This window comes from Protopterus annectens, chromosome 1.part0 (assembly GCF_019279795.1).
Source record: "Protopterus annectens isolate FY-2018-M chromosome 1.part0, PAN1.0, whole genome shotgun sequence".
Taxonomy (NCBI): domain Eukaryota; kingdom Metazoa; phylum Chordata; order Ceratodontiformes; family Protopteridae; genus Protopterus; species Protopterus annectens.
In genome coordinates, this window is record NC_056725.1 from 592,042,110 (window position 1) to 592,066,256 (window position 24,147).

The 24,147-nt window shown below is 43.5% G+C and overlaps 1 protein-coding gene across 1 annotated transcript in view; it reads right to left on the reverse strand.

Annotated features, from left to right (window-relative positions):
• Window positions 1-24,147, reverse strand: part of RAB3GAP2 (RAB3 GTPase activating non-catalytic protein subunit 2) — a 2,949,955-nt gene that overhangs the window by 365,229 nt on the left and 2,560,579 nt on the right. Inside the window, exons 28-29 of the mRNA XM_044061656.1 lie at window positions 21,537-21,607; window positions 10,937-10,972 (exon numbers count right to left, since the gene is read on the reverse strand). Coding sequence (XP_043917591.1) covers window positions 10,937-10,972; window positions 21,537-21,607 — 107 coding nt within the window. The remainder of the gene's footprint in view (window positions 1-10,936; window positions 10,973-21,536; window positions 21,608-24,147) is intronic.

Here is a 24,147-nt window from a genome sequence, read left to right on the forward strand (position 1 = left end):
TAGGGATGACATAAGATGTTTTAGTTTACTATAGTAAACTGCAGAGCACAAATAGCAATACATTACTGTTTAAATGTTTCATGACATCTATTTATCTATTATTATTATATTTTCACTGACTGAAAAAAAGATAAGGGAGGAAACCAATCTTTTTGTGAGGCACATAATAGGAATCTTTAACTGCAGTACAGCAGGTTCTCACCTTTTCAAGATGACAGTAGATGAGATTCAAGACTGTATATAGTTATCAAGCAATAATAACAAATTTTATTTAACTCTTAGTGTTTTAATGAGCATATAAAAATGAGAAATATGCAAGTTAAACAGCCACCTTTGGACATATAATACTTCTTATTTTAAACACATATATCATATATGCCAGTTTGACAGGTTACAGACTTGTATTCACTTTGCTGTTAATGACAATTTTGTTTAATTGAAGCAGACGGGTTTGGGCTTTTTAGAATAATAGATGGGTGGGTTTGCTTGGATGGTTAGACTATTCAAGCAGGGAATGTTAGACTCCATGAGGGGTTTGAAGGATTTTAAAAGTAAGTGTTTAGTTAAATTAAAGTTTTTTTTTTGTTTTTTGTAGATGTCTACAATAACAATTATGTATCTAATTAAACTTTTAAGTATTAACGTCAGTATGACCATTATGTATGACCAGTTCTTTAACAAAGAAGAGATATTATACCAGGTCCACATAGTTAATTTTAAGAGAGTTACATCTACACTGTTGACCTGGATGACAAATGTCATTTATTAATTGTATTTCCATAAATGTTAATGGATTGAATAATGGTTGCAAGAGGGGCAGTCTAAGCAAATATTTGAAGTTATTTAACTCTCAAGTTATTTTTTTAACAAGAAACACACCTACTGACAGAAGATAAAGACAGACTTAATACTCTATATTATCTAATTAACAATATAATAAAAAAGAGGAGTTGCTACATTATGGAAAAATTATTTGCCTATGCCTAACACCATTGACACATATACGGATGATAAAAGTATGCTCTGTTCTGTTACCTTAGAATACATTAAGAGAATATTAACACTTATTAACTTGCATTGGATTCCTGGAATAGGAATTAAAACTGTTGAACAACTTCTAGAACAAGCAATTCAAATTTCAAAATTCAGCATCATCATACTAGCAGGAGATTTTAATTGCATACTGTCAACAAAGGATACTAATACAACAGGTAAATGGAAAATACAGGCATGAGCAAAGACACTGTTGAAGTTCACTGAACTATTTCACTTTAGTGACATAAATTATTTCTCAGACCCAGAATCACTTTTCTTTACTCATTACTCACACAGACATACAACACAATCCATAATTGACAGAGTATATGTCTCCAGTGAGTTGATAGATAAACTAGGCAAAGTTAAAGTGATATCTTGCCCACTTTCAGATCACAATGCAATCACTTTTGAACCGTTTCTAAAATCTACATATACATAGTTAAAGGGTGATGGGGACTTGCCCCAACATCTTGGATGTAGGGAGTGTTGCCCCCATAAATGTGTTTGCGTTTTGCGACCATGGGAGTGGTACTACTTTAACTGGTAACCTCCCAACGTTTTACATGTGTTAATTTTTGAATAGTCGCATGTCCGTTAAATGGGATGTGATTATTCATAGTGCACCTGCTTGGCTCACTATATGATAGCAAAAACACTACTCAGCAAACAAGCTACAGACAAAACTGGCAGGAAGAAATACAAGGATGGGAACCTGCAAGTGTACAATGAACATATGTACTTTACAAACCTACTCACTCAATGTTTTGTCCCATACTGCAGTAGCTGGTTAACCTTTACCAGTCCTTTGAACCCATTCTCAAGTATTAGCAGTATAAACCAAAATAATTGATGTTTTATTTATTTATTTGCATTTGCTGAATTACACAGTTTGACTGAACCTAGTAACACCTTTTCAGAAGAGTCTTGTGGAGAAAAGCAACACAGCAAAGAAAGGTTATACAACAGAACATACATTCTTGTTGAAACTGGTACAAGGCAGAAGATTCTAAGATAGAAGCACACTGCAGAATATGTAGTGAAGAAGTGATGATCTGAAGTACTTAACTTCATTTGATCAGCAACCTGTGGGTATCGGATCCGATTCGGATCCGAGCCGGCAGCTTTCCTAGCTAAAAGATCCGAGCTCCAAGCTCCTCCCCTCTACCCATAATGCCCTGTCACCTCCCTCTAACCCTCAGATCTCGTTTGCCGCGGCTTCTGTAAGCTTCTTAGAACGAGCTCCGAGCGTGGTATTGTGAGTTTAGGATTTTATATATACCTTTTCTGTCAGATTTTCTCTATCTGTGTGTATGAACTCCCTTCTAACTCCCTTAGCTTTTTGTGGGTAGTTTTAAAACTTTTTGGTTAGTTAAAGTTTATTCCCCTCCCCCCTCTGCGTGTGTGAAGGTGTGTGCATGTGGGCCTGTACTGTTTTCCTTTCTAATATGTCTAAAGGCCCAAAAGCTGTGTTTTCTAAATGCTCCGAGTGTGGCCATAAGCTGTCCCCAGCGGATGGCCACACTCGGTGCGTTATTTGCCTGGGAGTTGATCACCTTACTTCGGGCTGCACTATTTGTGCAGCCTTCAACCCCAGGGCTTTCAGGGATAGGAGGACAAAGCTTATCCGTGCGGGCCTTTTGCCCCCTGATTCCACTTCGGCCTCCTCTTCCTCTGTGGTGCCAGCCGTGGCTGTGGCTGCTCCACCTACTGCCTCCGATCCCCTGGCCGGGACTCAACCTCTCTCTTTGGCCCAGGAGGAAAGGGACGGCAAAAAGAAAGAGGAGGAGGACAGGGAGCGGGAAAAAGAGAGACACCGTAGCCACAAGAGGTGGTCCAAGTCAGCTCCATCGGCTCCGCTGTCCAAGCAGCTTGCCTCTCCCCTTAAGGCCTCCAGGCCTTCCCCCTCCCGGCTCCGTTCTCCACGTTTCTCCCTGGAGCTGGAGGAGGAGACCCAGTCACCGTTGAGGTTGTCTAGGCGGCCTCGTCCAGATCAACGAGGAGTTTATCTGACGCAGACATGGACCGGATGATGCGTCGATTTCTTCAGGCCCAGCTGCAGACGGGAGTGCTCTTGCCCCCCCCCACTCCGGGGGGGGGGGAGCACAACCTCTTTTTTCGCCCCCATTGCTCCTTCTCCGACCCGCTATCGGGGTTTGGAGCTGTCGGATCCGACTAGCTTCGGAGCCAGGGTGGTGTCGGCGCCGACAGTGTTTCCTACTTTGGCGCCGACGGTACCCTCAAGTCTGTCGGATCCGTTTTCGGATCAGAGCTCTTAGGGCCGTGAGTTGAGCGTCGGATCCGGAGGGGTTAGCGGGCCTTCGGCTCTGTTGAGGTTGGAGCACACTACCCTTTCGGATCCGATCGGTTCACCTCTGGCACCGATCCGCACATCGGATCCGAAGGGACTGCTTTCGGATCCTAGGGAAAGCAGTTCTCCCTCGGCATTCGACGTCATGGAGAGGGTCCTTTCGAGGGATTCGAGGCCCCAGGCTCTTGCTACGGATCCACCCCCCATTCCCTCTCAGATGGGCCTGTCTTCCATCATCCGGCCCCAGGGACAGCCTGCGCCTACATCCCAGATGGTTCCCGTTGAGGAACAGGACATTGTTGGTGAGGCCTCTTCGGATAGCCCCCCTGAGGAGGTCCCTCACAAACGAAAGTGCAAGAGGAGGCACTTGGACTGACCTGAGTCCCTCACAGAGGACACGGACTTAGAGGAAGGGGAAGGTTCCCCAAGGTCACCCCCCGAAGACGTCTCCTTTGGAGACATTATGGAAATGTTGCGCATTAGAGGGGGGTGGTCTGCCCAAAAACCTTCCTCGGATGAGCCTGTGTTTCTGGAAGCGTTTGACGCAGGCCCATCTACCTCTTGGGTGTCCCCTCCCACCGACCCCCTGGTGGACCTCATAACTACCAGGGCATGGAAGGAGCCAGACACTGTCGAGCCAATACCCAAGAGACCGGACAGGATACTCAGCCCTCCCACGGACAGGACTGTTTGGAGCAAGGGTGCCCCAGTGGATGCCATGGTGGTGGCGGCTGCCACTAAAAAGGAATTAGCACAGGAGAGTTCCTCGGTACATCCTCCAGACAAGGAGTCTCGGATGATGGACCGCCTTGGAAAGCGGATGTTCGCTTCAGCGACCTTCTCTGTAAGGTCACTGAATTATATGGCACATGTAATTCGGCTCCAGCGGAACTTGATCAAAGAGTACGCTGGGTCACCCCCAGAGTCCATGTCGGCCGAGGACAAGCGGACCTTCTCGGCTCGAATGGCCACTCTCAAGTCGATTACCAACACATCTATGTGGCTTCTCTCCCATGCCACGGAGGGAGCGGCTAGAGCCAGCAGAACAGGCATCGTCTTACGTAGACAGGCCTGGCTCCGTCTCTGCGATTTTGCGGAACCCTTCAAGGCGTCCTTCGCGAATGCCCCTTTTGACGGTTCTACGCTTTTCAGCAAAACCGTCTGCGATACGCTTCTCCAGAACGAGAAAGATGGGAAAACGTCTGCCGTCGGGATCTGCTTCTCGGCTCCTCAGAGGTCCTACTCTAGGAACCAAAGAGGACAAAAGAAGATGTGGTAACGGAAAGCTCAACAATCCCGTTTCGCTCCGGATCCTTTGTCCTTCAGAGGCAGAGGAGGACAGGGTGGATGCCGGCCCAGAGGCAGAGGGGGGCCGAAGAATTTCAGGTCAAGGGAACCCTTTTCCAATCGACCTGCACAGCAGCCCTGAGGGGTTGCCAGACTGCTCCTCTCTGGAGGCAGTCGGGGGGCGCTTCTCGAAGCACCTAGCAAATTGGGAGTCCATCACGACAGATTGCTGGTGCTCCAAATTATATCCAGAGGCTATTCTATCCCTTTCCTAACATATCCTCCCCGGTCAGGGAGTCTCCCCGATGTTCCACCCAATCAGAGGGAGGTAGCAGCCTTCGAAATACGAGAGCTGCTAAGAAAGAGAGCCATCCAGCATATCCCCCTCGGGCAATCCGGATCAGGCTTTTACTCCAGGTTCTTTTTTGGTGCCAAAAAAGACGGGGGACTTGCGACCCATTCTCGACCTGTCCACACTGAACCTGTCAGTCGCCAAAGAAAAGTTCCGGATGGTCACTATTCAATCCATTCTCCCACTTTTACAGGAGAACGCCTGGATGTGCTCGATAGACCTCAAGGATGCGTACTACCACATTCTAATGGACAGGCGATCCAGGAGGTTTCTCCGCTTTCGGCTGGGAGCCAACCATTATCAGTTCAGGGTCCTACCCTTCAGTCTCGCCACAGCCCCCAGGGTGTTCACCAAGGTCATGGCAATTGTAGGGGTCCACCTGAGGTTTCAGGGAATACAGGTCTTTCCTTACCTGGACGACTGGCTCCTAACCGCCCCCACCAGGCATCAACTTTGTTCAAGCAGGGACTATTTCTTACATCTAGCCCGCCATCTAGGGATCGCGATCAACCACAAGAAATCCTCCCTTCAACCTACTCAGATTTTGGAGTTCATATGGGCCAGGATAGACACTATACAATCCAGAGTCTTTCTGACGGCGGACAGACTTCGCAATCTAAACCTTCGCATTCTGGCTCTTCTACAACCGTCAGCCCCCCCAGTGGAACTAGTCCTGAGGGCCCTGGGGTCCATGGCAGCGGCCAATCTGTCACCTATCACACGTCTGAAAATAAGAATCCTTCAATGGACCTTACAGGTTCAATGGTCCATCCTACATCATCCCCTGTCTACACCTATTCCCCTCAGCAAGATTTGCAGGGAGTCGCTACTTTGGTGGCTCCGTTCCAGAGACCTCCGGGAAGGGCGCCCCTTCGCCTTATCCCCAGCCCAAGTCACGGTGACCACGGACGCATCTCTCCTCGGGTGGGGGGGGGCATTGCATGCGCAGATCCGTCCAAGGCACGTGGACTCACACAGAGACCTCATCGCATATCAATGTCCTGGAGATGAGGGTGGTGCTTCTAGCATTGCAGGCTCTCCATCCCCTTCTTCCTCCAGGGACTATTGCAATTCAAATAGACAACATGTCAGTAGTCTGGTACATAAACAGGGGGGGAACCAGATCTTACCCACTTTGTAGAGAGGCCATGAGAGTGTGGGAATGGGCGATATCCACCAACCGCTTTCTCATAGCAATGCACATTCTGGGTCGGTCAAACATTTTAGCGGACAGGTTGAGTCAAACGATCCTCACCTTACGAGTGGTCTCTGAACCCAGTAGTAGTGGAGCAAATCTTCCTCAAATGGGGTCAACCTTGCTGCGATCTGTTCGCCTCACCTTCGAACACAAAGTGCAGCGAGTTCTTTGCGCTAATTCCCCCACCAGGGGAAGTCCCCAGAGACTCTCTGGTTCATGCTTGGCCATCCGGTCTTCTGTATGCTTATCCTCCTCTTCCATTAATGACAAAATTCTTGCAGAAAGCTCGTCGATTGGGGAGCAGAGTTATCCTCATAGCCCCATTCTGGTCTCGCCAAACCTGGTTCCCATGCCTACGGTCTCATCTAGTACATCCTCCCTGGATTTTAGATCCCATTCCGGATCTGATCTCTCATCCTTTAGGATTGAAGACCCCCGACCTGGACTACCTCAAGCTCTCAGCTTGGTTGATCCAGTTCCATTAATGGCTAGGAGTCCCGGTATATCTTCCTCAATTAAGGCCATCCTGGTGGCCGCCCATAAACTGTCTACCAGGAAAACCTACAAGAGTAAATGGAAACGTTTCTCTGTCTGGGCGGAGCATAGGAATTTGGATCCCTTCACGGCTCCTATCCCAGCAGTTCTAGACTTTCTATCCCATATTTTTCATCAAGGCGCTATTTCTTATACTATTAAAGTTCAATTGGCAGCTATTTCCCACTACCACATTGGAAACAGTTTAGGCCCCCTAGCTTCCTCCAAGATTTGCAAAACATTCCTGAAAGGAACCTTTCTGTTAAGACCCCCTGTTAAAGATACACTTCCTCCATGGGATCTAACCCTAGTTTTGCAGGCTCTGACTGGTCCTTCTTTTGAACCCGCGGCTTCAGTCGACTTAAAATATGTATCTTGGAAAATGGCCTTCCTGATTGCCATTACCTCAGCTAGGAGGATATCGGAGCTTCACGCTCTTTACAATAAGCCTCCATACATCATCTTTCATAAAGACAGGGTTTCCCTCAGGACTAACCCCTCCTTTCTGCCTAAAGTGGCTTCAGAAGCCAATATCAACCAATCCATCAATCTACCGGTCTTCTTTCCTAATTTTCAAAACAAAGGAGAGTATAGACTCCATTGTCTGGATGTTCATAGGCAGTAACGATTTTACTTAAACAGAACAGCCGATCTTCGAAAATCAGATCAACTTTTTGTGTCATTTGCTAAATCCTGTCTGGGTAAATCAGTCACTAAAGTAACCTTAGCTAGATGGATTTCCCAATGCATCCTTCTCGCATAAAAAAGCTCTGGTCGACCTGAGCCCCTGAGGGTGCGAGCCCATTCTACCCAATCTATGGCTACTTCTGCTGCTTTCTGGTCAAGGGTTTCTTTGGATGACATTTGCTCAGCAGCTACTTGGGCTTCCTCTCATACCTTTATTACACTTTATAAGTTGGATTTAATATCCAGAGGACGCGCATCTTTTGGCTCTGCAGTGCTCCGGAATATCCTTCCATGAGGACCTCCCAAGTTGTTGATAGCTGGGGACTCTGTCCCACAGGTTGCTGATCAAATGAAGTTAACTACTTCAGATAAAGAAGTTATGTACTCACCATAACGTTCCATCTGAGTAGGTAACTTGATTTGTCAGCAACCAACCCTCCCTCCATCCTCCGGACCCTTAGTTCATTATTAAAGGATCAGGATACGTCACTTCCAGATGACATCAGGTGGAATGTATAGTACTCCTTTCTTGTGTTAAAGTAATTTTCTATGGCATTATGGCAAACTCGATCTGAGGATTAGAGGGAGGTGGCAGGGCATTGTGGGTAGGGGGAGGAGCTTGGAGCTTGGATCTTTTAGCTAGGAAAGCTGCCGGCTCGGATCTGAATCGGATCCGATACCCACAGGTTGCTGACAAATGAAGTTACCTACTCAGATAGAACGTTATGGTGAGTACATAACTTCTTTTTATGTAACCATATTCTAGATAAAATACTTTGTGCTAAAACATTGTAATACAACAGTTAGGACAGCATGAAACATTTGGAAGTGGCTTACATAAATTAAACATAGCCTTTTCCAATATGTTAGAGTAACAGTACGTTTTCTTTTGTTAAAGTGTTCCCTATAATAACTGCATGTCAAAATCAGAAAGAATGTTTTTGAATTTCGTTCAACAGGAGGTAGAAATTAAACTACTGTACTTAACACTAACATATATAGTAGTGACTGAGATACTGTGTAGACAGAGATGAGTAAAGATGAGATCAGCAGAGAGTGCAGGAGCTGTGATAAAGCGGGGTTACATAATTGTGAATGAGAAAGGAAAAAAAAGGGTCAAGATGTAGGGTAAGACATATGAGTACAGAGAGTTCAGAGTCAAGGGATATTGGGAAGGGTCAGAGGAGGAACTGGGGTGGAAAGAGGGAGAGACAACCCTGTTAGGGTGTATTTACAAATGATTACAATGGTTTGCTAGTGCTGTGCTGATAATGATTTATGACACCACGAGGATATAGCAGCTTTATAAATAAATAAATGCTGATGCTGCTAAGTGCTCTGTGTGTGTGTGTGTGTGTGTGTGTGTGTGTGTGTGTGTGTGTGTGTGTGTGTGTGTGTGTGTGTGTGTGTGTGCCACACCTCTTAACTGTCCTTATTTTAGAGGAAGATTCTTAATTTCAGGCCGATTTACCCCTGCACATGATACACCTATTTTTGGAGGAATGTCTCTTTTTTTTCAGGCGTGGTTTTACCCCTTCACACAATTTTCTAAATCCCTCTCATTTCACTTGGTTTTTGAAGCTCTCTAATATCAAAAAAGCACACTATATTACCAACATACTAGTGGCACCAATAATTTAAGTAAACAGTACACACATCTTACAGTTCCTTTTTTCAGAAGCAAAATAAATGACCCTGTATGGTAGAAGTTTTGAAAAACTGCTCATTAAAGTTTAGACTTTACACTGTTTAATAATGTGCTTAAAGTTGTTTAATCATTTTTGTTACTCTCTGTTTTTAAACGTGTTTTTGGGCAGTATCCCACGTTCCTACTGGAAGTGGGAAGAGTTGTGTGCTATTTGGTATTCAAATTTTATGCTAATTACATGCCCAGATTTTTGGGTAAATGTACCTACATTTCAAGGACCTATATTTCAATTTTCAGTATCTGCAGATTGAATGGAATGGTATGGGTGTCAGTAGTAGTAATTATAGCAGATGTTTGTTACAGAAAACAGCACAGTTTCAAATTATAGCAGATGTTTGTTACAGTCAAATTATAGCAGATGTTTGTTACAGAAAACAGTACAGTTTCAAAGTACTAAAACTTTTTTTTTTTGTCTTCAACTTCAGGATTTTTTTTATTTATTATTTACTTATTTATTTTGAGAATACCTTTTTTTTTTCTTCAACTCAACCAATTTAGGGAGCTGCACAAGGCATCAGATGGCCTAGCTACAGTTCAGGGAGGGGCCAAATGTAGGCAGAAATTATCTGGATTTGATTAGGAAGGTTGGATTTAAATTAGGTAAGTTTGTTCATGTGAATTAAGTACAAGTACATTTCCAACTGTTGGAGAATGCAACAAAGGAAAGTTTCCCAAGGGATTAAACATTCAGACTAAAACACACAAAAGCTGCATGGGAATTGCAAGCCAGCTGTGGTGCAGATACATCTCTAAGAAGGAAACTCACATTAGGGACTTAAATTTCCAGAGCTACCAAAGTCCGTATTTTAAAAGAAATGATCTTTTTCTGAGCTCCCACCATACTACAGGAGTAGTAACCTGGGCCATATCTGCGACACTAGAAACTGCTTTGAATGAGGGTATATAAAATGTAACCTCCATGATCACAGAGGAAGAGGATCTAAACAAGACCATTAGCCAGGTCAAAAAGACCTTCCAGATCTGTTTTACTTATTCTTCTGCAACCATATTCATTGGTTTGTCTATCTTCTTGTATTTCCTATGATGATTGGGTCACTACTTGGTCTTCCTATCATTCACTGGGGAAGAACTAGCCTTAGCAAAAGATCACATTGGCCAAAGAAGATGCAGCACCCCCATGTTAAGCAGAGTTTACATTGCTCTGTAAATGTCCTAAGGTTCCTGTCAATTTAAAGCAAAGCTGTCAATTATCATCATCATGCTCCTTTATAAAACAAAACGCTGCTATGTAAATTAAAGTTCATGCGTGGAATTTGTCTTCCAAAGTATTACTTGTTGCTAATTGTCCTTGAAACATCATCAGTGGTCATAATAAAGACAAAAATGACAAAAGAGACAAAAAAATCTACTACAATATGAAAGTACTTATTATACTTATCTGCTAGGTAATTGACTGATGCAATGTGAGATAATGGAAACCATTAATTTCAGCAGCAAAACAGAACTGAAAATAGTACTGTTGTGCTCTCCCTTCCTGCCTCACTTCCGTTAAAAGGTCACAGGAATGGGGCATAACCCTTTACACCTCCTAGGGAAATTCTACTGTTCACCAAGTCCAGTCACAAGACTGGCATCTGCCTATAGCTCAGCCTCCACTAATATAATGAATGAATTGCAGCAGTGATCCTGACTGTAAACATCCAAGTTAATAGCAAAAACAGACTGGAATAATTTAAAACTCTAAACCAATTTAGCATTAATGTAATCAAAGCACCACTGCCTGGTTTACAGGAAGAGTACATGACCTCTGCAAAGCCTATGAGAGGAAAGCATGCACAGTGAAGTACAAATATTACTACTCACCCTCCTGCACAGTCTATCTTTTGGAGCTTTTCCAACCTAAACAAACAAAACAGACAACAATGTTCAGACTATCACTAGAAAACAAAAATTTAATGCACAGCCACTTCCACAATTCACTTACCACTTTTCAACATGACTACATATAACAACAATGATCATTTTTTTCTGCACACATATTGCAACAATCTAGTAAACAAGACAAACAATGCTGGTTCAGATGGGGACATACCTCCTTTTCACCTGACTCTCAGAAAATGTTAGATTTTTCTGGTAAATCCCCAAGGATTATGGTCAGTCAATAATGTCAAACATTTGAGATTTAGACTTATTCTTCAGAAGATGTGTGTTGATACAAGACCAGTTCTACTAACTAAATGATTTACAGTGATATTTGCAAATTGTCCCTGATTTGGAGCCTTTATCACCACAGTATTTTCCCTTGCCCAGAATTCTTGAGCAAATAAGTTGACAGCTATGGAAGTGGATGAAAGAAAAAAAAAACAACAAACTGCACTACTACTTAAATCTGTGTTTTCTGTAGCAGTCAGAGGTTACAGTTCTAAAAGTATGTTGCCTCATAAGCAAGAGAGAAAAATGATAATCAGATCTACAAGCAAAGGCAGACAGAGTAAACTTAAGGTATTTGAGACCGCAAATACAGGTTTTAACTAGCAGTATCTAAAAGTGAATATGCAGTTCAGTAGGGAATGCTGTCCATCCGAGAGGGAAGCATGAAAAAGGGATAGCAATAGTTTTTTTGTTTGTCTTAGTATAAGCACCACAGAGGGTGGGTTATTGATAACTGGAAGGTAAGATAATTGTACTGTGCTACAGCATACATAAACTAAAACATGGTAAAATGTGAAAAGAACAAACTGTTGAACAGGATAGATCTTCGCAAATATAAATTCCAAATGGAGATCAAAATAGTGCACAAGACAGAGTAAGCCAAAATCACATGGAAGGATAACTTGCTGCATGGGGTATTGCGTGACCATCCTAAGGTATACAAGGAGTATGTTACTTCACTGAAGACACAACATTATACTAGTCTCAGGCAAAGAGAAGGAGATCAGGAAAGTATTTCTGCTGCTTAAGTAAATAAACTTGAATCATTACTGATGATTTACCACTGCCCAGACACCTTTTATACTGGAAAGTTGGAAAGAGACATGAAGAGGGGGGGGGGGGGATAAAACAGAAATACTGGAAAGGGAAAACAGTATGTTGCAGTTACCATGAAGGTATTGTACATGAACTGTGGGAAGATGTAAGACATTAATGCAAAAAAAAAAAAGGCAAGATCAGTAGCACACAGAAAGATTAATAGGGTAGGAGTGCAAAATCCATCCACATTCCCTTTTTTCCCATGGGGTCAGAGTCACTTCAACAGTGACAATCATCCTGAGAGAGGGTTCACAGCACAAGGTGGCTAGCCCTGCCACGGCTGTTCTTCCACACCACACACTTGCTTGCTCACTCATGCCTATGGCCAATTTAGAGTGTCCACTCCACCTACATGTCTTTGGAATGTGGGAGGAAACCAGCTCATCTGGAGGAAATCCACACAAACACAGGGAAGATGTGTAGACTCCACAAAGAAGGCACCCCAGCTGAGAATAAAAACAGTGAACCTTTTGCTGTGAGGCAACAATGTTATCAGCTGTACCCCTGTGCCTCCCTGGTAGGAGTACAAAAGCAGCTGGCAAAATATTTCTTAATGGGGACTTCATACACAATGTAGAAAGACAGTGAACCTTTTGCTGTGAGGCAACAATGCTATCCGCTGTACCCCTGTGCCTCCCTGGTAGGAGTACAAAAGCAGTTGGCAAAATATTTCTTAATGGGGACTTCATACACAATGTAGAAAGGGAGATGAAAAGAGTTATCATAAACCTGACAGACTCATCACCATAGAAAGTTTGAGGTCTGAGATGATCGTAGTCATGAGATGGAGGGAGGGTGCGGCTACTGCAACAGTGATCTATATTTGAACATCTCCTGTTACTGTAAGTTTATTTACACAACTATACTATGCTCATCATTAGAACACTGTTGCAGTAGCCTAGCTATATAGAATGAATAACACAGCTTAGAAAGAAAGGGTGGAGGAAGACAGATCAGAGTCCATAAGCCCTGGACTTCAGTCCTAGCAAAACATACTATGGACCTAGATAAAGAACCTAGTCTGTAGTACAGGTAACCAACTTCCTGCTAGTATATTTCTAGAATCCAATTCTTTCCAAAAAGACAGAGACGTGGGCAGAGACTTTGCTTGGAAATGTCTTGTTATGGTGAGAGTAAAAAAAAAAAAAAAAGAGCAAGAGGCAACATTTCTGTTTTGACAATGACTGAAACACAGAACATCTACTGATGTCCTTCTGTTCTCATGTAGCAGTATTCTTACTGTGGGATCCTCTGCCTCAGGTGACCTGAAAGTTGGCTCCTATGCAAAAGCTCAAGCCTGGTAGCGGCTAGTGTGTGGGATGCCACACACAGGGCCATAAACCAGGGGCCTTAAATGTGATGTCTGAACGCACAGACCTCAGAACTTTTCTGCTGCAGTTGAACGTCAGACTGATCGCTTCGCTCTTCTCCTTCAAGACGTCTAAAGTTAAGTACCCCATTGGGGAAATCTTAATATTGTCTTGCTTGAGCTTAGGTTGTTGCCTATTTCCTTAGCCGATGTCCACTAGGAAGAGGAAATGTAGATGCATACGTCAAATTCTGCATAAAGACTCCCGTGAAGTTTGCTTGTTCTGTTTAGGCCGGGAACACGATCATTACCTCCTGTACCATCTGCCAGACATTTGTTCCCAAAACTCTCAGCAGCTGTCTAGCTGCCTTCAATTTATACCTTGAAAACCAGAGGTTAAAGAAGCAAGCCCCAGCGTAACCGCCCAAAAAAAGGCCAAAGTTTCCAGGCCTACCACTTCTACCCCTCCATCGTTGGAAGCCCCACCAACTGCCGATATAGGGGTTGAGGGATGTCCTTTAGAACAGGCAGCTTCAGCGACTACCCTTGAGGAAGTCGCTTCCAAAGTACTGGTAGGCATGTCCACGGAGGTTATTCCGATGTCAGCTATTGCCAAAGTCGAGGGGGAACCAGGTTCCAATGGACGACCATCCACGATCCAGGATTCCGAATCCTCATTCATAGGCCAGATCCCTGAAACTAGGCCCTCAGCTTCTACCAAATCAACTCCTTTAAAAAAGAAGCAAAAAGTCTAAACATTTGCCTGCTCCTTCTGAGGAACAACCAAGCTGTCAATCCTTTTCACATTCCTTGCTGCAGGCCTTCATGGCCCTTAGGCCTTCAGCCTCCACATCATCCTTATTGCCTGTGCTAAGCTCCAGGCCTGCATCAGTTACCTCTATCCCTACCTCCATCTCCCAGGAGGAAGAAGCCTCCTCCTCAGATGAGTCAGTTACTTACTCATCCCAAATAGCTTCTCCCTTGGATTACTACTGCCCAGATGAGGATTTCATTGAGGGAGAATCCCCCCCCCTCGAGGGCATCACATTTGGAGAAACTATTACAAAAATGAGAGTATTTTAAATGGGATTCAGTCCAGATGACTGAAATTCAAAAAAAGCTATTTTGAGCTGCTCCAGGTGGAATCACCCTCCCCATCAGCCATTCCACTGGTGATTCTAGCACACCTAGATGCATTTGCATCAGCCTCAAAAAATCCCGATTCTTAACCTCCTGCTCCCAAGAGACACAACCATTTCTATAAGGTCCTTGATGACCACAAATTTCTTGTGAAGTCCCCTTTGGAAGACCCTGCTGTGTTAGCAGTGGCCCCTGACAAGCAGTCAAGTCTGCTTTCTTCCTCATCTTCAGACAGGCTGGGAATGAAGATATAGTCCTCTTCATCTCTAGCATTTAGGGCAATTAATTACCAGACCCATATGGTGAAATATGCCCCAAGATTTGGTATCACAGGCTTCATCCCTACTGTCCTTGTTACCTGACTCCCCAAACAAGACACAAATAAAATCCAAGCTGTCCCTGGCATCTCAGGTTGCCAGAAACTATGGAAAATGTAGCTATGATGCAGCAAAGGCCTCTGCTAGATCTTCAGCATCTGCTTCTGTTTTACATAGGTATTCATGGCTTAGGCTCCAGCCACTGCTTGAAGACTTTAAAACAAAAATTTTGGATGTACACCTGGATAATAAACTTCTGTCTGGACACAGTCTGCAAACCTGTTTAAAAGCCTACAGGAGAAGAGTAAAAATCTCCAAGACCTGAAACAATTGCTGGTCTCCTCAGTTCCAAAATTTTACAGGAATTATCCTGCAAAGGCCTCCTTTGTCAGTACAGCCCCTGCCCCAGTCACTCCTTCATCCTCCAGACACAGAAAAGGGACCAGAAAGCACAACTCCCCTTGGACAGTCACTGCTCAGGCCCCCCATCAGGCAGCCCTTTCAGGACAGAAATAATAGTGAATGATTGCCTCAACCACCTTCCCCTCTCATCCCGCCTCTCTCACCGTCTTCCCCTCTGGAAAGAAGTCACTTCAGACTGCTGGGTCCTGGCAATAGTGGAACAAGGATAGTTCCTGTCAGGGCAGGAAAAACTCATTCCATTAGGCATCCCCTTTCCCCCCCAAGAACCAACTGCACCTAATCCCTCACGTTATCCAGGACCTTTTTGCTCAGGGAACCATAGAACCCATTTAATAGGCCAAGAAGGAAAAGGATTCTACTCCAGGTTATTCCTGGTACCAAAAAAGGACAGCCCTTGGAGCCCCATACTGGACTTATCCTTTCTAAACCTCTTTCTGAAGGTCCCTTCCTTCAGAATACTTTCCCTTCAAAGCCTGCTTCCACTATTGCCACACAAAGCTTTCATAGCCACTTTGGACTTGAAGGAGGCTTACCTTCACATTCCCATACACCCAAACCACAGGAAGTATCTACGCTTTGCTGGACCCTGTTCACACTTTCAATTTACTGCCTTGCCCTTTGGTTTGTCCCCTGTTCCTAGGGTCTTCACAAAGTGCCTAGCCTACCTAGATGACATCTTCATCCTGGCCGAAGGAGAACACACACTCCAAAGCCATCTGTCCTTCTCCATGTCTCTGCTCCAGAGGTTAGACTCTCAAAATCATCACTCTCCACAGCACAGGACAACATTTTCCTGGGTTGCAGGATCAGGACAGCCCTGATGAAGGCCCTTCTCCCTCGGGACAAGATAACTTCCCTGGTCAATCACTTCCAGGACCTCCTCCTAATCAACCATTTCTCAGCAAGACAAATCATGCGCCTCCTAGGACTACTTTTCCATGCTGCCACTAGCCAGGCTACACATGAAGAAGTTACAGTGGTACCTGAAGAATGTGTGGTCTCAACACAGCCACCCACTGGATTTTCAGATATCCTTCCTTCCATGCCTAAAGACAGAAGTGAAGTGGTGGATTCAGCAGGTACAACTAAACCTAGGCTTACCCCTCCAGCCCACCACACCAACTCAACTAATGCACACAGATGCATTAGACGTAGGCTGGGGAGCAACCATGAATGGCCTCAAAGTACAAGCCCCATGGGAGCCATCACTCAAGTAAAAGCATATCAGCGTAAGGGAGATGACTGCAGTTCACCTGGCTCTGCAGGCCTTTCTCTTACTCATAAGACTGGGTCCCTTACAAATCTTCACAGATTTGTAATGTGGTATATCAACAAATGGGGGGGGGGCAGGCTAGCAACGTAAGCTTGGGAGTTAGCCTCTTGAAACAACATTTCTCTGCAGGCAGTCTACATCCCATCCCAGGACAACCATCAGGCGGATGCTCTCAGTAGATCATTCTCTCTGCATCACAAGTGGATGTTGCACAAAGATGCATTCCTAGACATTGTCCCCCAATGGGGCACACCTCAAGTAAATGTATTGCCCCCCCCCCCCCCAGAACAGACAACTGAAAACTTTCTGTGCCAAGGATCCCTCTCCACTAATTTAGAGAGTGGACGTCTCCACCATTTCATGGAAGGGACTGTTTCTGTATGCCTTCACTCCCTTCCCTCTCATTCAGAAAATACTCCTAAAAATCAGGAAGGACATGTGAAAATTCTTGCTGGTGACCCCCTATTGGCCAAGGCAGCAATAGTTCCCCTACTTCAGTCTCTTCACAAGAGTAATCACCACAAGTTGCCTCACAAGATGGACCGGCTCACACAACAGAAGGGATCTCTAATTCACCCACACCTGGAGATGCTTTGCTTAACCCTCTGGGTGATAAACTTTTAATTCCCTTCAGACACCGACACACTGAGGACGTGCTATCTATCATGCAGGAGGCCAGGAAAACCAATACTAGGAGATCGTACGTTTCCAAATGGGGTCTCCAAAGACATAGGGACCCCTTTCAAGCCGTCTTAACATATGTGTGTGAGCTCATAAAATCAGACCTGTCATACTCTTCGGTGAAGTTGCACTTATCTGCTTATCTCTAAATTGCCCTCTGAGAAAGAATCAGAGAACTTCTGCTACTTTAAGGTTAACCATGGGGACTACAGCCACAGATGTGCCCACTGATGAGACACAACCAGTAAAATCTCTTGAGAAGGTCACCAAGAGCTAGTAATCCATACAGGAAAACAAAAGGAGATCCTTCTCCTGCAAGACTTTGGTCTGCACCTTGATATGAGTGTTAAGAAAAGCCCAAATTATGGCACAGTGTATGGTAAGTATTGCCTAACAAGAGTAAATCAAAGGAATCTCCTATTTCACAACAGTCTGTGGTGTGCAAAAGGATACGAACTACTTGCTGTAACATCAACTAAAAGCCCAAAGGCACAGCCAAGACACACTTCAGAAACTGAGAAAGAGTATATCCTGGTTGAAACTGCTGAAGTTAAGAATGAAATGAAACTGCCTGCTCCAAGAAAAACCTAAAATATGTTGGAACAAAAGCGTCTTTGTTTCAACTGATGGACAGCCTTAACATTCTTTTTTTTTTTTTATTACAAATAGAGTTCAAGCTTGTCTCAAGAGCTTTACTTGTCAAGTTATTCTCTCAGCAGTTTTTTTTTTCCTGAGGAGAATCAAACAGCTCTAAGATGAGCCTGACGCTGGTTATGTCCAGAAACTACTAGTTCTTGGCAATGGCTCTCTATTTCAAGGCAAACTTAGAGAACTACCCCATAACAGTTAGGAGAAATGAAACGGGATCAGTGGGGGCATCCACTTGGACAATTTGGCAAGCAAAGAAAGATAAAAGTATAAATATAAACAACTAATTAAGAATTACACTTGTTAGTGCAGTGGACTAAGGCTAAGAGTTCTTAACAAGATGCATCCTATAGTCCAGGGTTTACTTCTTCCAGCCTCCATTTGCTTACTGTGTGACTCTGAGCAAGTCACTTAACCAGTGCTCCCGGGCTGAATCTGGAAAAGTTTCAAGTTGTTAAGAAGTGTTGCCAGCTCTGGCTGAGGTAAAATTCCAGACAAAAGTTGTACCTATAACACCACCCCTAGTCCTGGCTTTCTTCATCCCTTTACATGCTCATCTCCAGACCCATTTGAGAACATAAATGGGCATATTACTGGGTGTAAAGATTACTTTTTTCTTTCTTTTTTTTAGAAATTCTTGTTTTCTGATAAGATCACACTGCATTACAGCAATGTTTCTACAACGAAAAAAAAAACATCTAAATGCCAGTGCTACAAACTATGGCATTCTATTTTCTATGACAAAAAAAATCAGAATTTGCACACTGATTTCTAGATAACCCGATAGTTGTTCTGATTTCTGGATTTTCCAAAAAATGGATAAATGGCAAATTCTAGTGGGTCATTGCTCTACCCTGCTTAATAAATACAAATAAACAATCAGCTACTTGGCACTACTGTTATACTGCAGCCCGGCTGCAGTTACTGCTAAGGCTGTGTTTTAGGTGCTCATACAATTCAGATGACAGTGAGTTACAGTACTCTAATGGCCGATTAGATTTTTAAGAAACCAAACTGCAATGAAGTAACAATTTAAAGCTGACATATAAAGAACTTAAAGAGTTTTTTATCTATGTAAACATAAGAAAAAATAACATAAGTTTGAAAGCTTTTTATCTGTGTAAACATTAGGAAAATAATATCACTTTGAAAACTTTTTATGTGTGTAAACATGAGGAACAATAATACCAGTCTGAAGGCTTGTTTCCTTTTATGTAACCTTTTACAGTGCTTTTAAATGATTTATAATAAAACCTGAGTGGGAGAGAATCCCCTGTAACTCACCAGCTCCAGAGAGAGCACTTATGCAAGGCCTTGTGCAGGAAATAAGCATAAACCAGAGGCTGGGTAACTGGGATACAACATCTGGGAGCGTCTCTGCCACTGGTGTACTGAAGACTTTTTGTTGGGCACAACCCTGGCATCAAGCTATTAAGTGAGTCTGCTCCACAATTCAAGTTCTCTCTAGACCTCAAATAACTGCACTGCAAGTCTTTTACTAAAAGGCCTAGCACCTGGCAGACTCATCTCAATACTAAGCCATCAGACTCTGATGGACTCAGGCATGATCATATGACAGAGTATACTGGTTAGTGATTTCATTTATTTATTCATTTGTTAACCAGGATACAGAACTGATCCACACAGACTTTTTTTCCATACTCAGCCTGGGAGCACTGCTTGGTAAAAAGTGACTTGCTAATAGTCACATAGTAAGCAAATGGAGGCTGATGAAACTGAACCTTGGACTACAGGAAACAGCTCACTAACAGCTCATGCCTTAATCCTCTGCAATAACTGCCAATTTTAACAAACCATTTTCTGGATTCAAGCTAATGAGCAGCAAGCTCAAGTCAGCAGCATACATAGTATCGTCATCCAGGAAACATACAACCTCTGGTGGGAGCCAAAGGTGCTTCTCCTCTGGGCTACTCATAGTCTGCAGAGCTGCAGGACAACAAGATATAGCCCTTAAAATAAGAGATGAGTTAAGCACCTTCAAAGATAACTGAACTGTTTTAGACATTAACTTTCCTCCAGGAGGACTTATCCATGGCCGACCCTCCAAATTCAAGGTGCTCCAAGCTGAAATCTGGGGGTACTGCCCCCCCAACAAAGCAATCTCTATTTGAGGAATTATCAACCACCACTTACCCCCTGAAAATGAGGTAGGCCAGGAGTTTCTCTCAGATATCTGTGTGGCTGAGATGATCCATTAAACACTTACAGCAGTGCTTTTAGACTGTTTTTATTTCTAAAGCAATACAGATACTACTATGCATTGTTTGGTCAATATGCAATTAAACTATATTAAAATGTTTAAAGCCTTGGGAAGTTGCAGTTTCAAAACAGCAACACTCCTGAGACTGCAAAACACACAAAAGCGCTGATGTAGGTGCAGGTCCCACATCCCCAATATACCCACTTCAAAGGCTTCACTAACTCAGAAAAAAACAGAGAAGGTAAAAAACAAATGTTAAACTTCTCTGTCTCCACAATTTAATCAATGCATAACCTCAGTAGTTTTAATTTCCTGAAATGTCAACTACAGGACATTTTTAGCCTTGCTGTTTAAGTGCTCAGAGGCTCACTATTTCAGGCCATGACAATGAGTAGGTTTCCCACATTAATGACTTGCTTCAAAACAAAGAATGCAGAAATTCTCATCAACATGTATCGTGCTCACAACCCAGTCTTTGAAAGAAGGGGAAAAGAGCTGGTGGGTTTAGGGTCTGGACACACTCCCACTAGATCTGAAACATTTGTTTTGACAACCAAGTGGGTGAAGTAAGGGTATCAGCCTTTTTTTTTTTTTTTTTTTTACTAAAGGTAGTGTCCCTTGAAGGTAGTATATTTAGAAACTTGCTGTGGGGGGCACAAGGGTATGAGTAGAAAGTCCCTATATAATATGTAAAACACTTGGATGTTATATACACACTGCCTTCACATCAGGCAGTGGGGGAATGTGTTCTGTTGTATGCTGTGTGTGGAGTGAGTAAGTAAGCCAAAGCAGACCCAGCAAAAAGTGTTAGTACAACAAATGACCAAGGTAATTCTTGAAAATGTACACAGTTTGCTCAGTGGCTTTCTGTGGAATAAATTCAGATGAATTTTTAAAGTTAACAGTTAAAACAGAAAGCAACATTTTTTTTCGTACATGACTGACACTGCTTGTAGAAGTACAAAGCTTGAGTAGCAGAGCTTTAAAAATAAACTCAAGCATTCTATTTGCCTCAGATTTTTTTCACTCATTCATTCCCTCATTACTCACTTAATCCAATTTAAAGTCAGAGGAGTAGAGACACACAGAAGAGAAACTAATCCTGGATGGGGCATCAATTAATTGCAAAAAATACACACACACACACAGAGCTTTCAGATGTGGGAGGAAATTGTAGTGGCCAGTGAAAACCTATGCAGAATCAAGGAGGGCATGCAGGTTCTCCTTAGAAGACACCTCAAATGGGAACTGAAATGGGGAGGCAAACCCTTAGGCAGCAATGCTAACCATTACACTAATGTGGCACACACTTTTTTTTTTTTTTGATGGCAGTGGTTTAAGTACTACACTTCGGTAAGTACAAGTTTTAGCAGTAACACTGCATAAACATAACACAAATAAATACAAGCACTCCCTCTTACCTTGTCCATCAGATAAGCAGCAGATGATAACCGTTTTACAACAAAAGTATTCCAGATCATTAAAGTAATACCTACAAAAAGTACAGAAAATTAATGCAATGGGACATAAACGCATGTGAGAAACAAACCAAATGTCAACAGAATTAAATGGAAATAACAGATGCATAGTCAATGGTATTTGTTAAATCAAAGATGAATACTGCAAAACTTATATATGTTAGGAACATTAACTGAAAAAGAAGTTATGTACCTACCATAACGTTCCATGTTAGTTGTCTTCTTCTCACCTTCTTTCTTGCTGGTTGGGATCGGAGCCGATCCTCGGCTCCAACTCGGCCATCTTCAATAGCTCGAGAGCTGTTTACTGGCTTGAGGCTACCCCATATCCCATGATGCCTGGCGCTAGTTACCCAGATCTCATTTGAAAAAGCTATTCCAGACATAACTAAGGAAGAATTCTGCCCTAGTCGCCCCTTGGGCCTAACTGTGAAGCTATCTAAGCAGAAAAAGGACAACCAGAGAAGGTTCAGCCAATGAAATCTGAAAAAGGGAGCTCCTCTCGATCCACTAGGATAGGGGGGGGTGGAGGGTGGGACGCAAGAAAGAAGGCGAGAAGAAGACAACTAACATGGAACGTTATGGTAGGTACATAACTCCTTTATGTTAAGTTGTCTATCTCGCCTTCATTCTTGCTGGTTGGGAGAGCGTCCCTAGCACCTACTATCCTGAGTGGCTCATTGGAACAGACTCTTCAGAACAGTGGAACCAAAATCAGCTCTGTTTCTGGAAGCAATGTCTAGTTTGTAATGAGAAATGAAGGTATGTGGGTTAGCCCACGTAGCAGCTGCACAGATAGATTCCATGGGCAACCTAGATTGGAAGGCCACTGTGGTGGCCAATGCCCTAGTAGAGTGGCCTTTAGGTTTGATAGATAATTCTTTGTTTCTCAGCTGGTAAATGAATGAAATAGTGCGAGACAACCACCTAGATAATGTTACCTTTGAGACTGGAAGGCCCTGTCTGCCCTCAGCATAAGAAAGGAAGAGTTGGTCCGACTTCCTGAAGTCCTTTGTCCTACGCAAATAAAAATGGAGTTGTCTGTGAACATCCAACTGGTACAATTTATATTCTGCCTTATTGGTGTGATTAGGAAAGAACACAGGAAGGTCTATGGACTGATTTAAATTATTTTGTGAACAGACCTTAGGAAGGAAGAAAGGATTGGTCCTTAGAGCGACCCTATCATTATGAAAAACTAAGTATGGAGGACGAATACATAAAGCCTGAAGCTCCGAAACACGTCTGGCAGAAGTAATGGCTACCAGAAAGAGAGTCTTCCAGGATAAAAACTTAATGGAACAAGATGCTGCAGGTTCAAAAGGTGGCAAGATTAGGGAAGCTACCACCAAATTTAGATCCCACAGAGGTGGGGGATCCTTTACTGGGGGCCTAAGCAGAGTGGTTCCTTTGATGAAGGCTTTACACAGCTTATGAGACATGATGTTATTAGAAGACAACCCAATGTGAAAATTCGAAATGGCAGCTAACTGAACCCTGACTGTAGCAGAAGCGGAACCAGAATGAAATAGTTCCGCTAAAAATTCCAAAATCTCGTGGACAGGGGCTAAAAAGGGATCTATATTCTTAGCCTCTGCCCAGCAAGAAAAACGTTTCCACTTGCTAGCATAAGTTTTCCTAGTTGTGGATTTGTGCGATGAGATAATAATTTCCCGCACAGAGGAGGAAATATTAGGAAGCCTGGCTAAGGTTGGAAGTGGAGCAAAGTACAGTTTTGTACCTACCATAAATGTAGATGTCCGAACTGGATAGCATCTGCAGTCATAACAACAGGGTTGTCCTGTCGTCAGGCAGCCCTTCAGTCGGCCGGATTCCAAAGTCCGGGTCCGGCTTCGGCTGATGTCGCACTCCACCCGACGTCATCTCTGTTGGTCTTCGGGTATAAAAGCATCAGCCGACGCCATTTTCCTCAGTGTTTCTTGCCCCAGATGCCAGAAGTCCTCTTGCAGGCTAAAATTTGGATAGATGCCAATGTTTCCAAATAGATAGAGGTAAATACAACAATAAGCATGTATGTACATATATACAAACAAATACACCATAAAAGACTCCCCCCCAACAGCTAGCTATTAGGAGGGTAAACACCCTAGGAGTACCACAGAGGGGAAGGAGGGAGGGTAATCCTGACTGCAGATGCTATCCAGTTCGGACATCTACATTTATGGTAGGTACAAAACTGTACTATGTCCTTCATGGATGCATCTGCAGTCATAACAACTGGGTAGAATACCATAGCCAACTAGGGAGGAGGATAAAAGTAGATTATGGTGTGTTTAGGATCCCTTGCAGTACAGCAGTGGCAAACCCTGCTCGGGATCTGGAATATAGAGGCAAATTATAATGCTTGGCAAATGTATGCACGGAGGTCCAAGTAGCCGCCTCAATAATGTCTTTGGTTGCCACTCCTCGTAAGAAGGCTGTGGTAGTGGCTGTTGCCCTTGTAGAATGAGGTCTTATGTTCTGTGGAATTGGTTTTCCATGGAAGGAGTAACAGAATCGTATGCAATTTCCTATCCATTTGGAGATTGTCTGT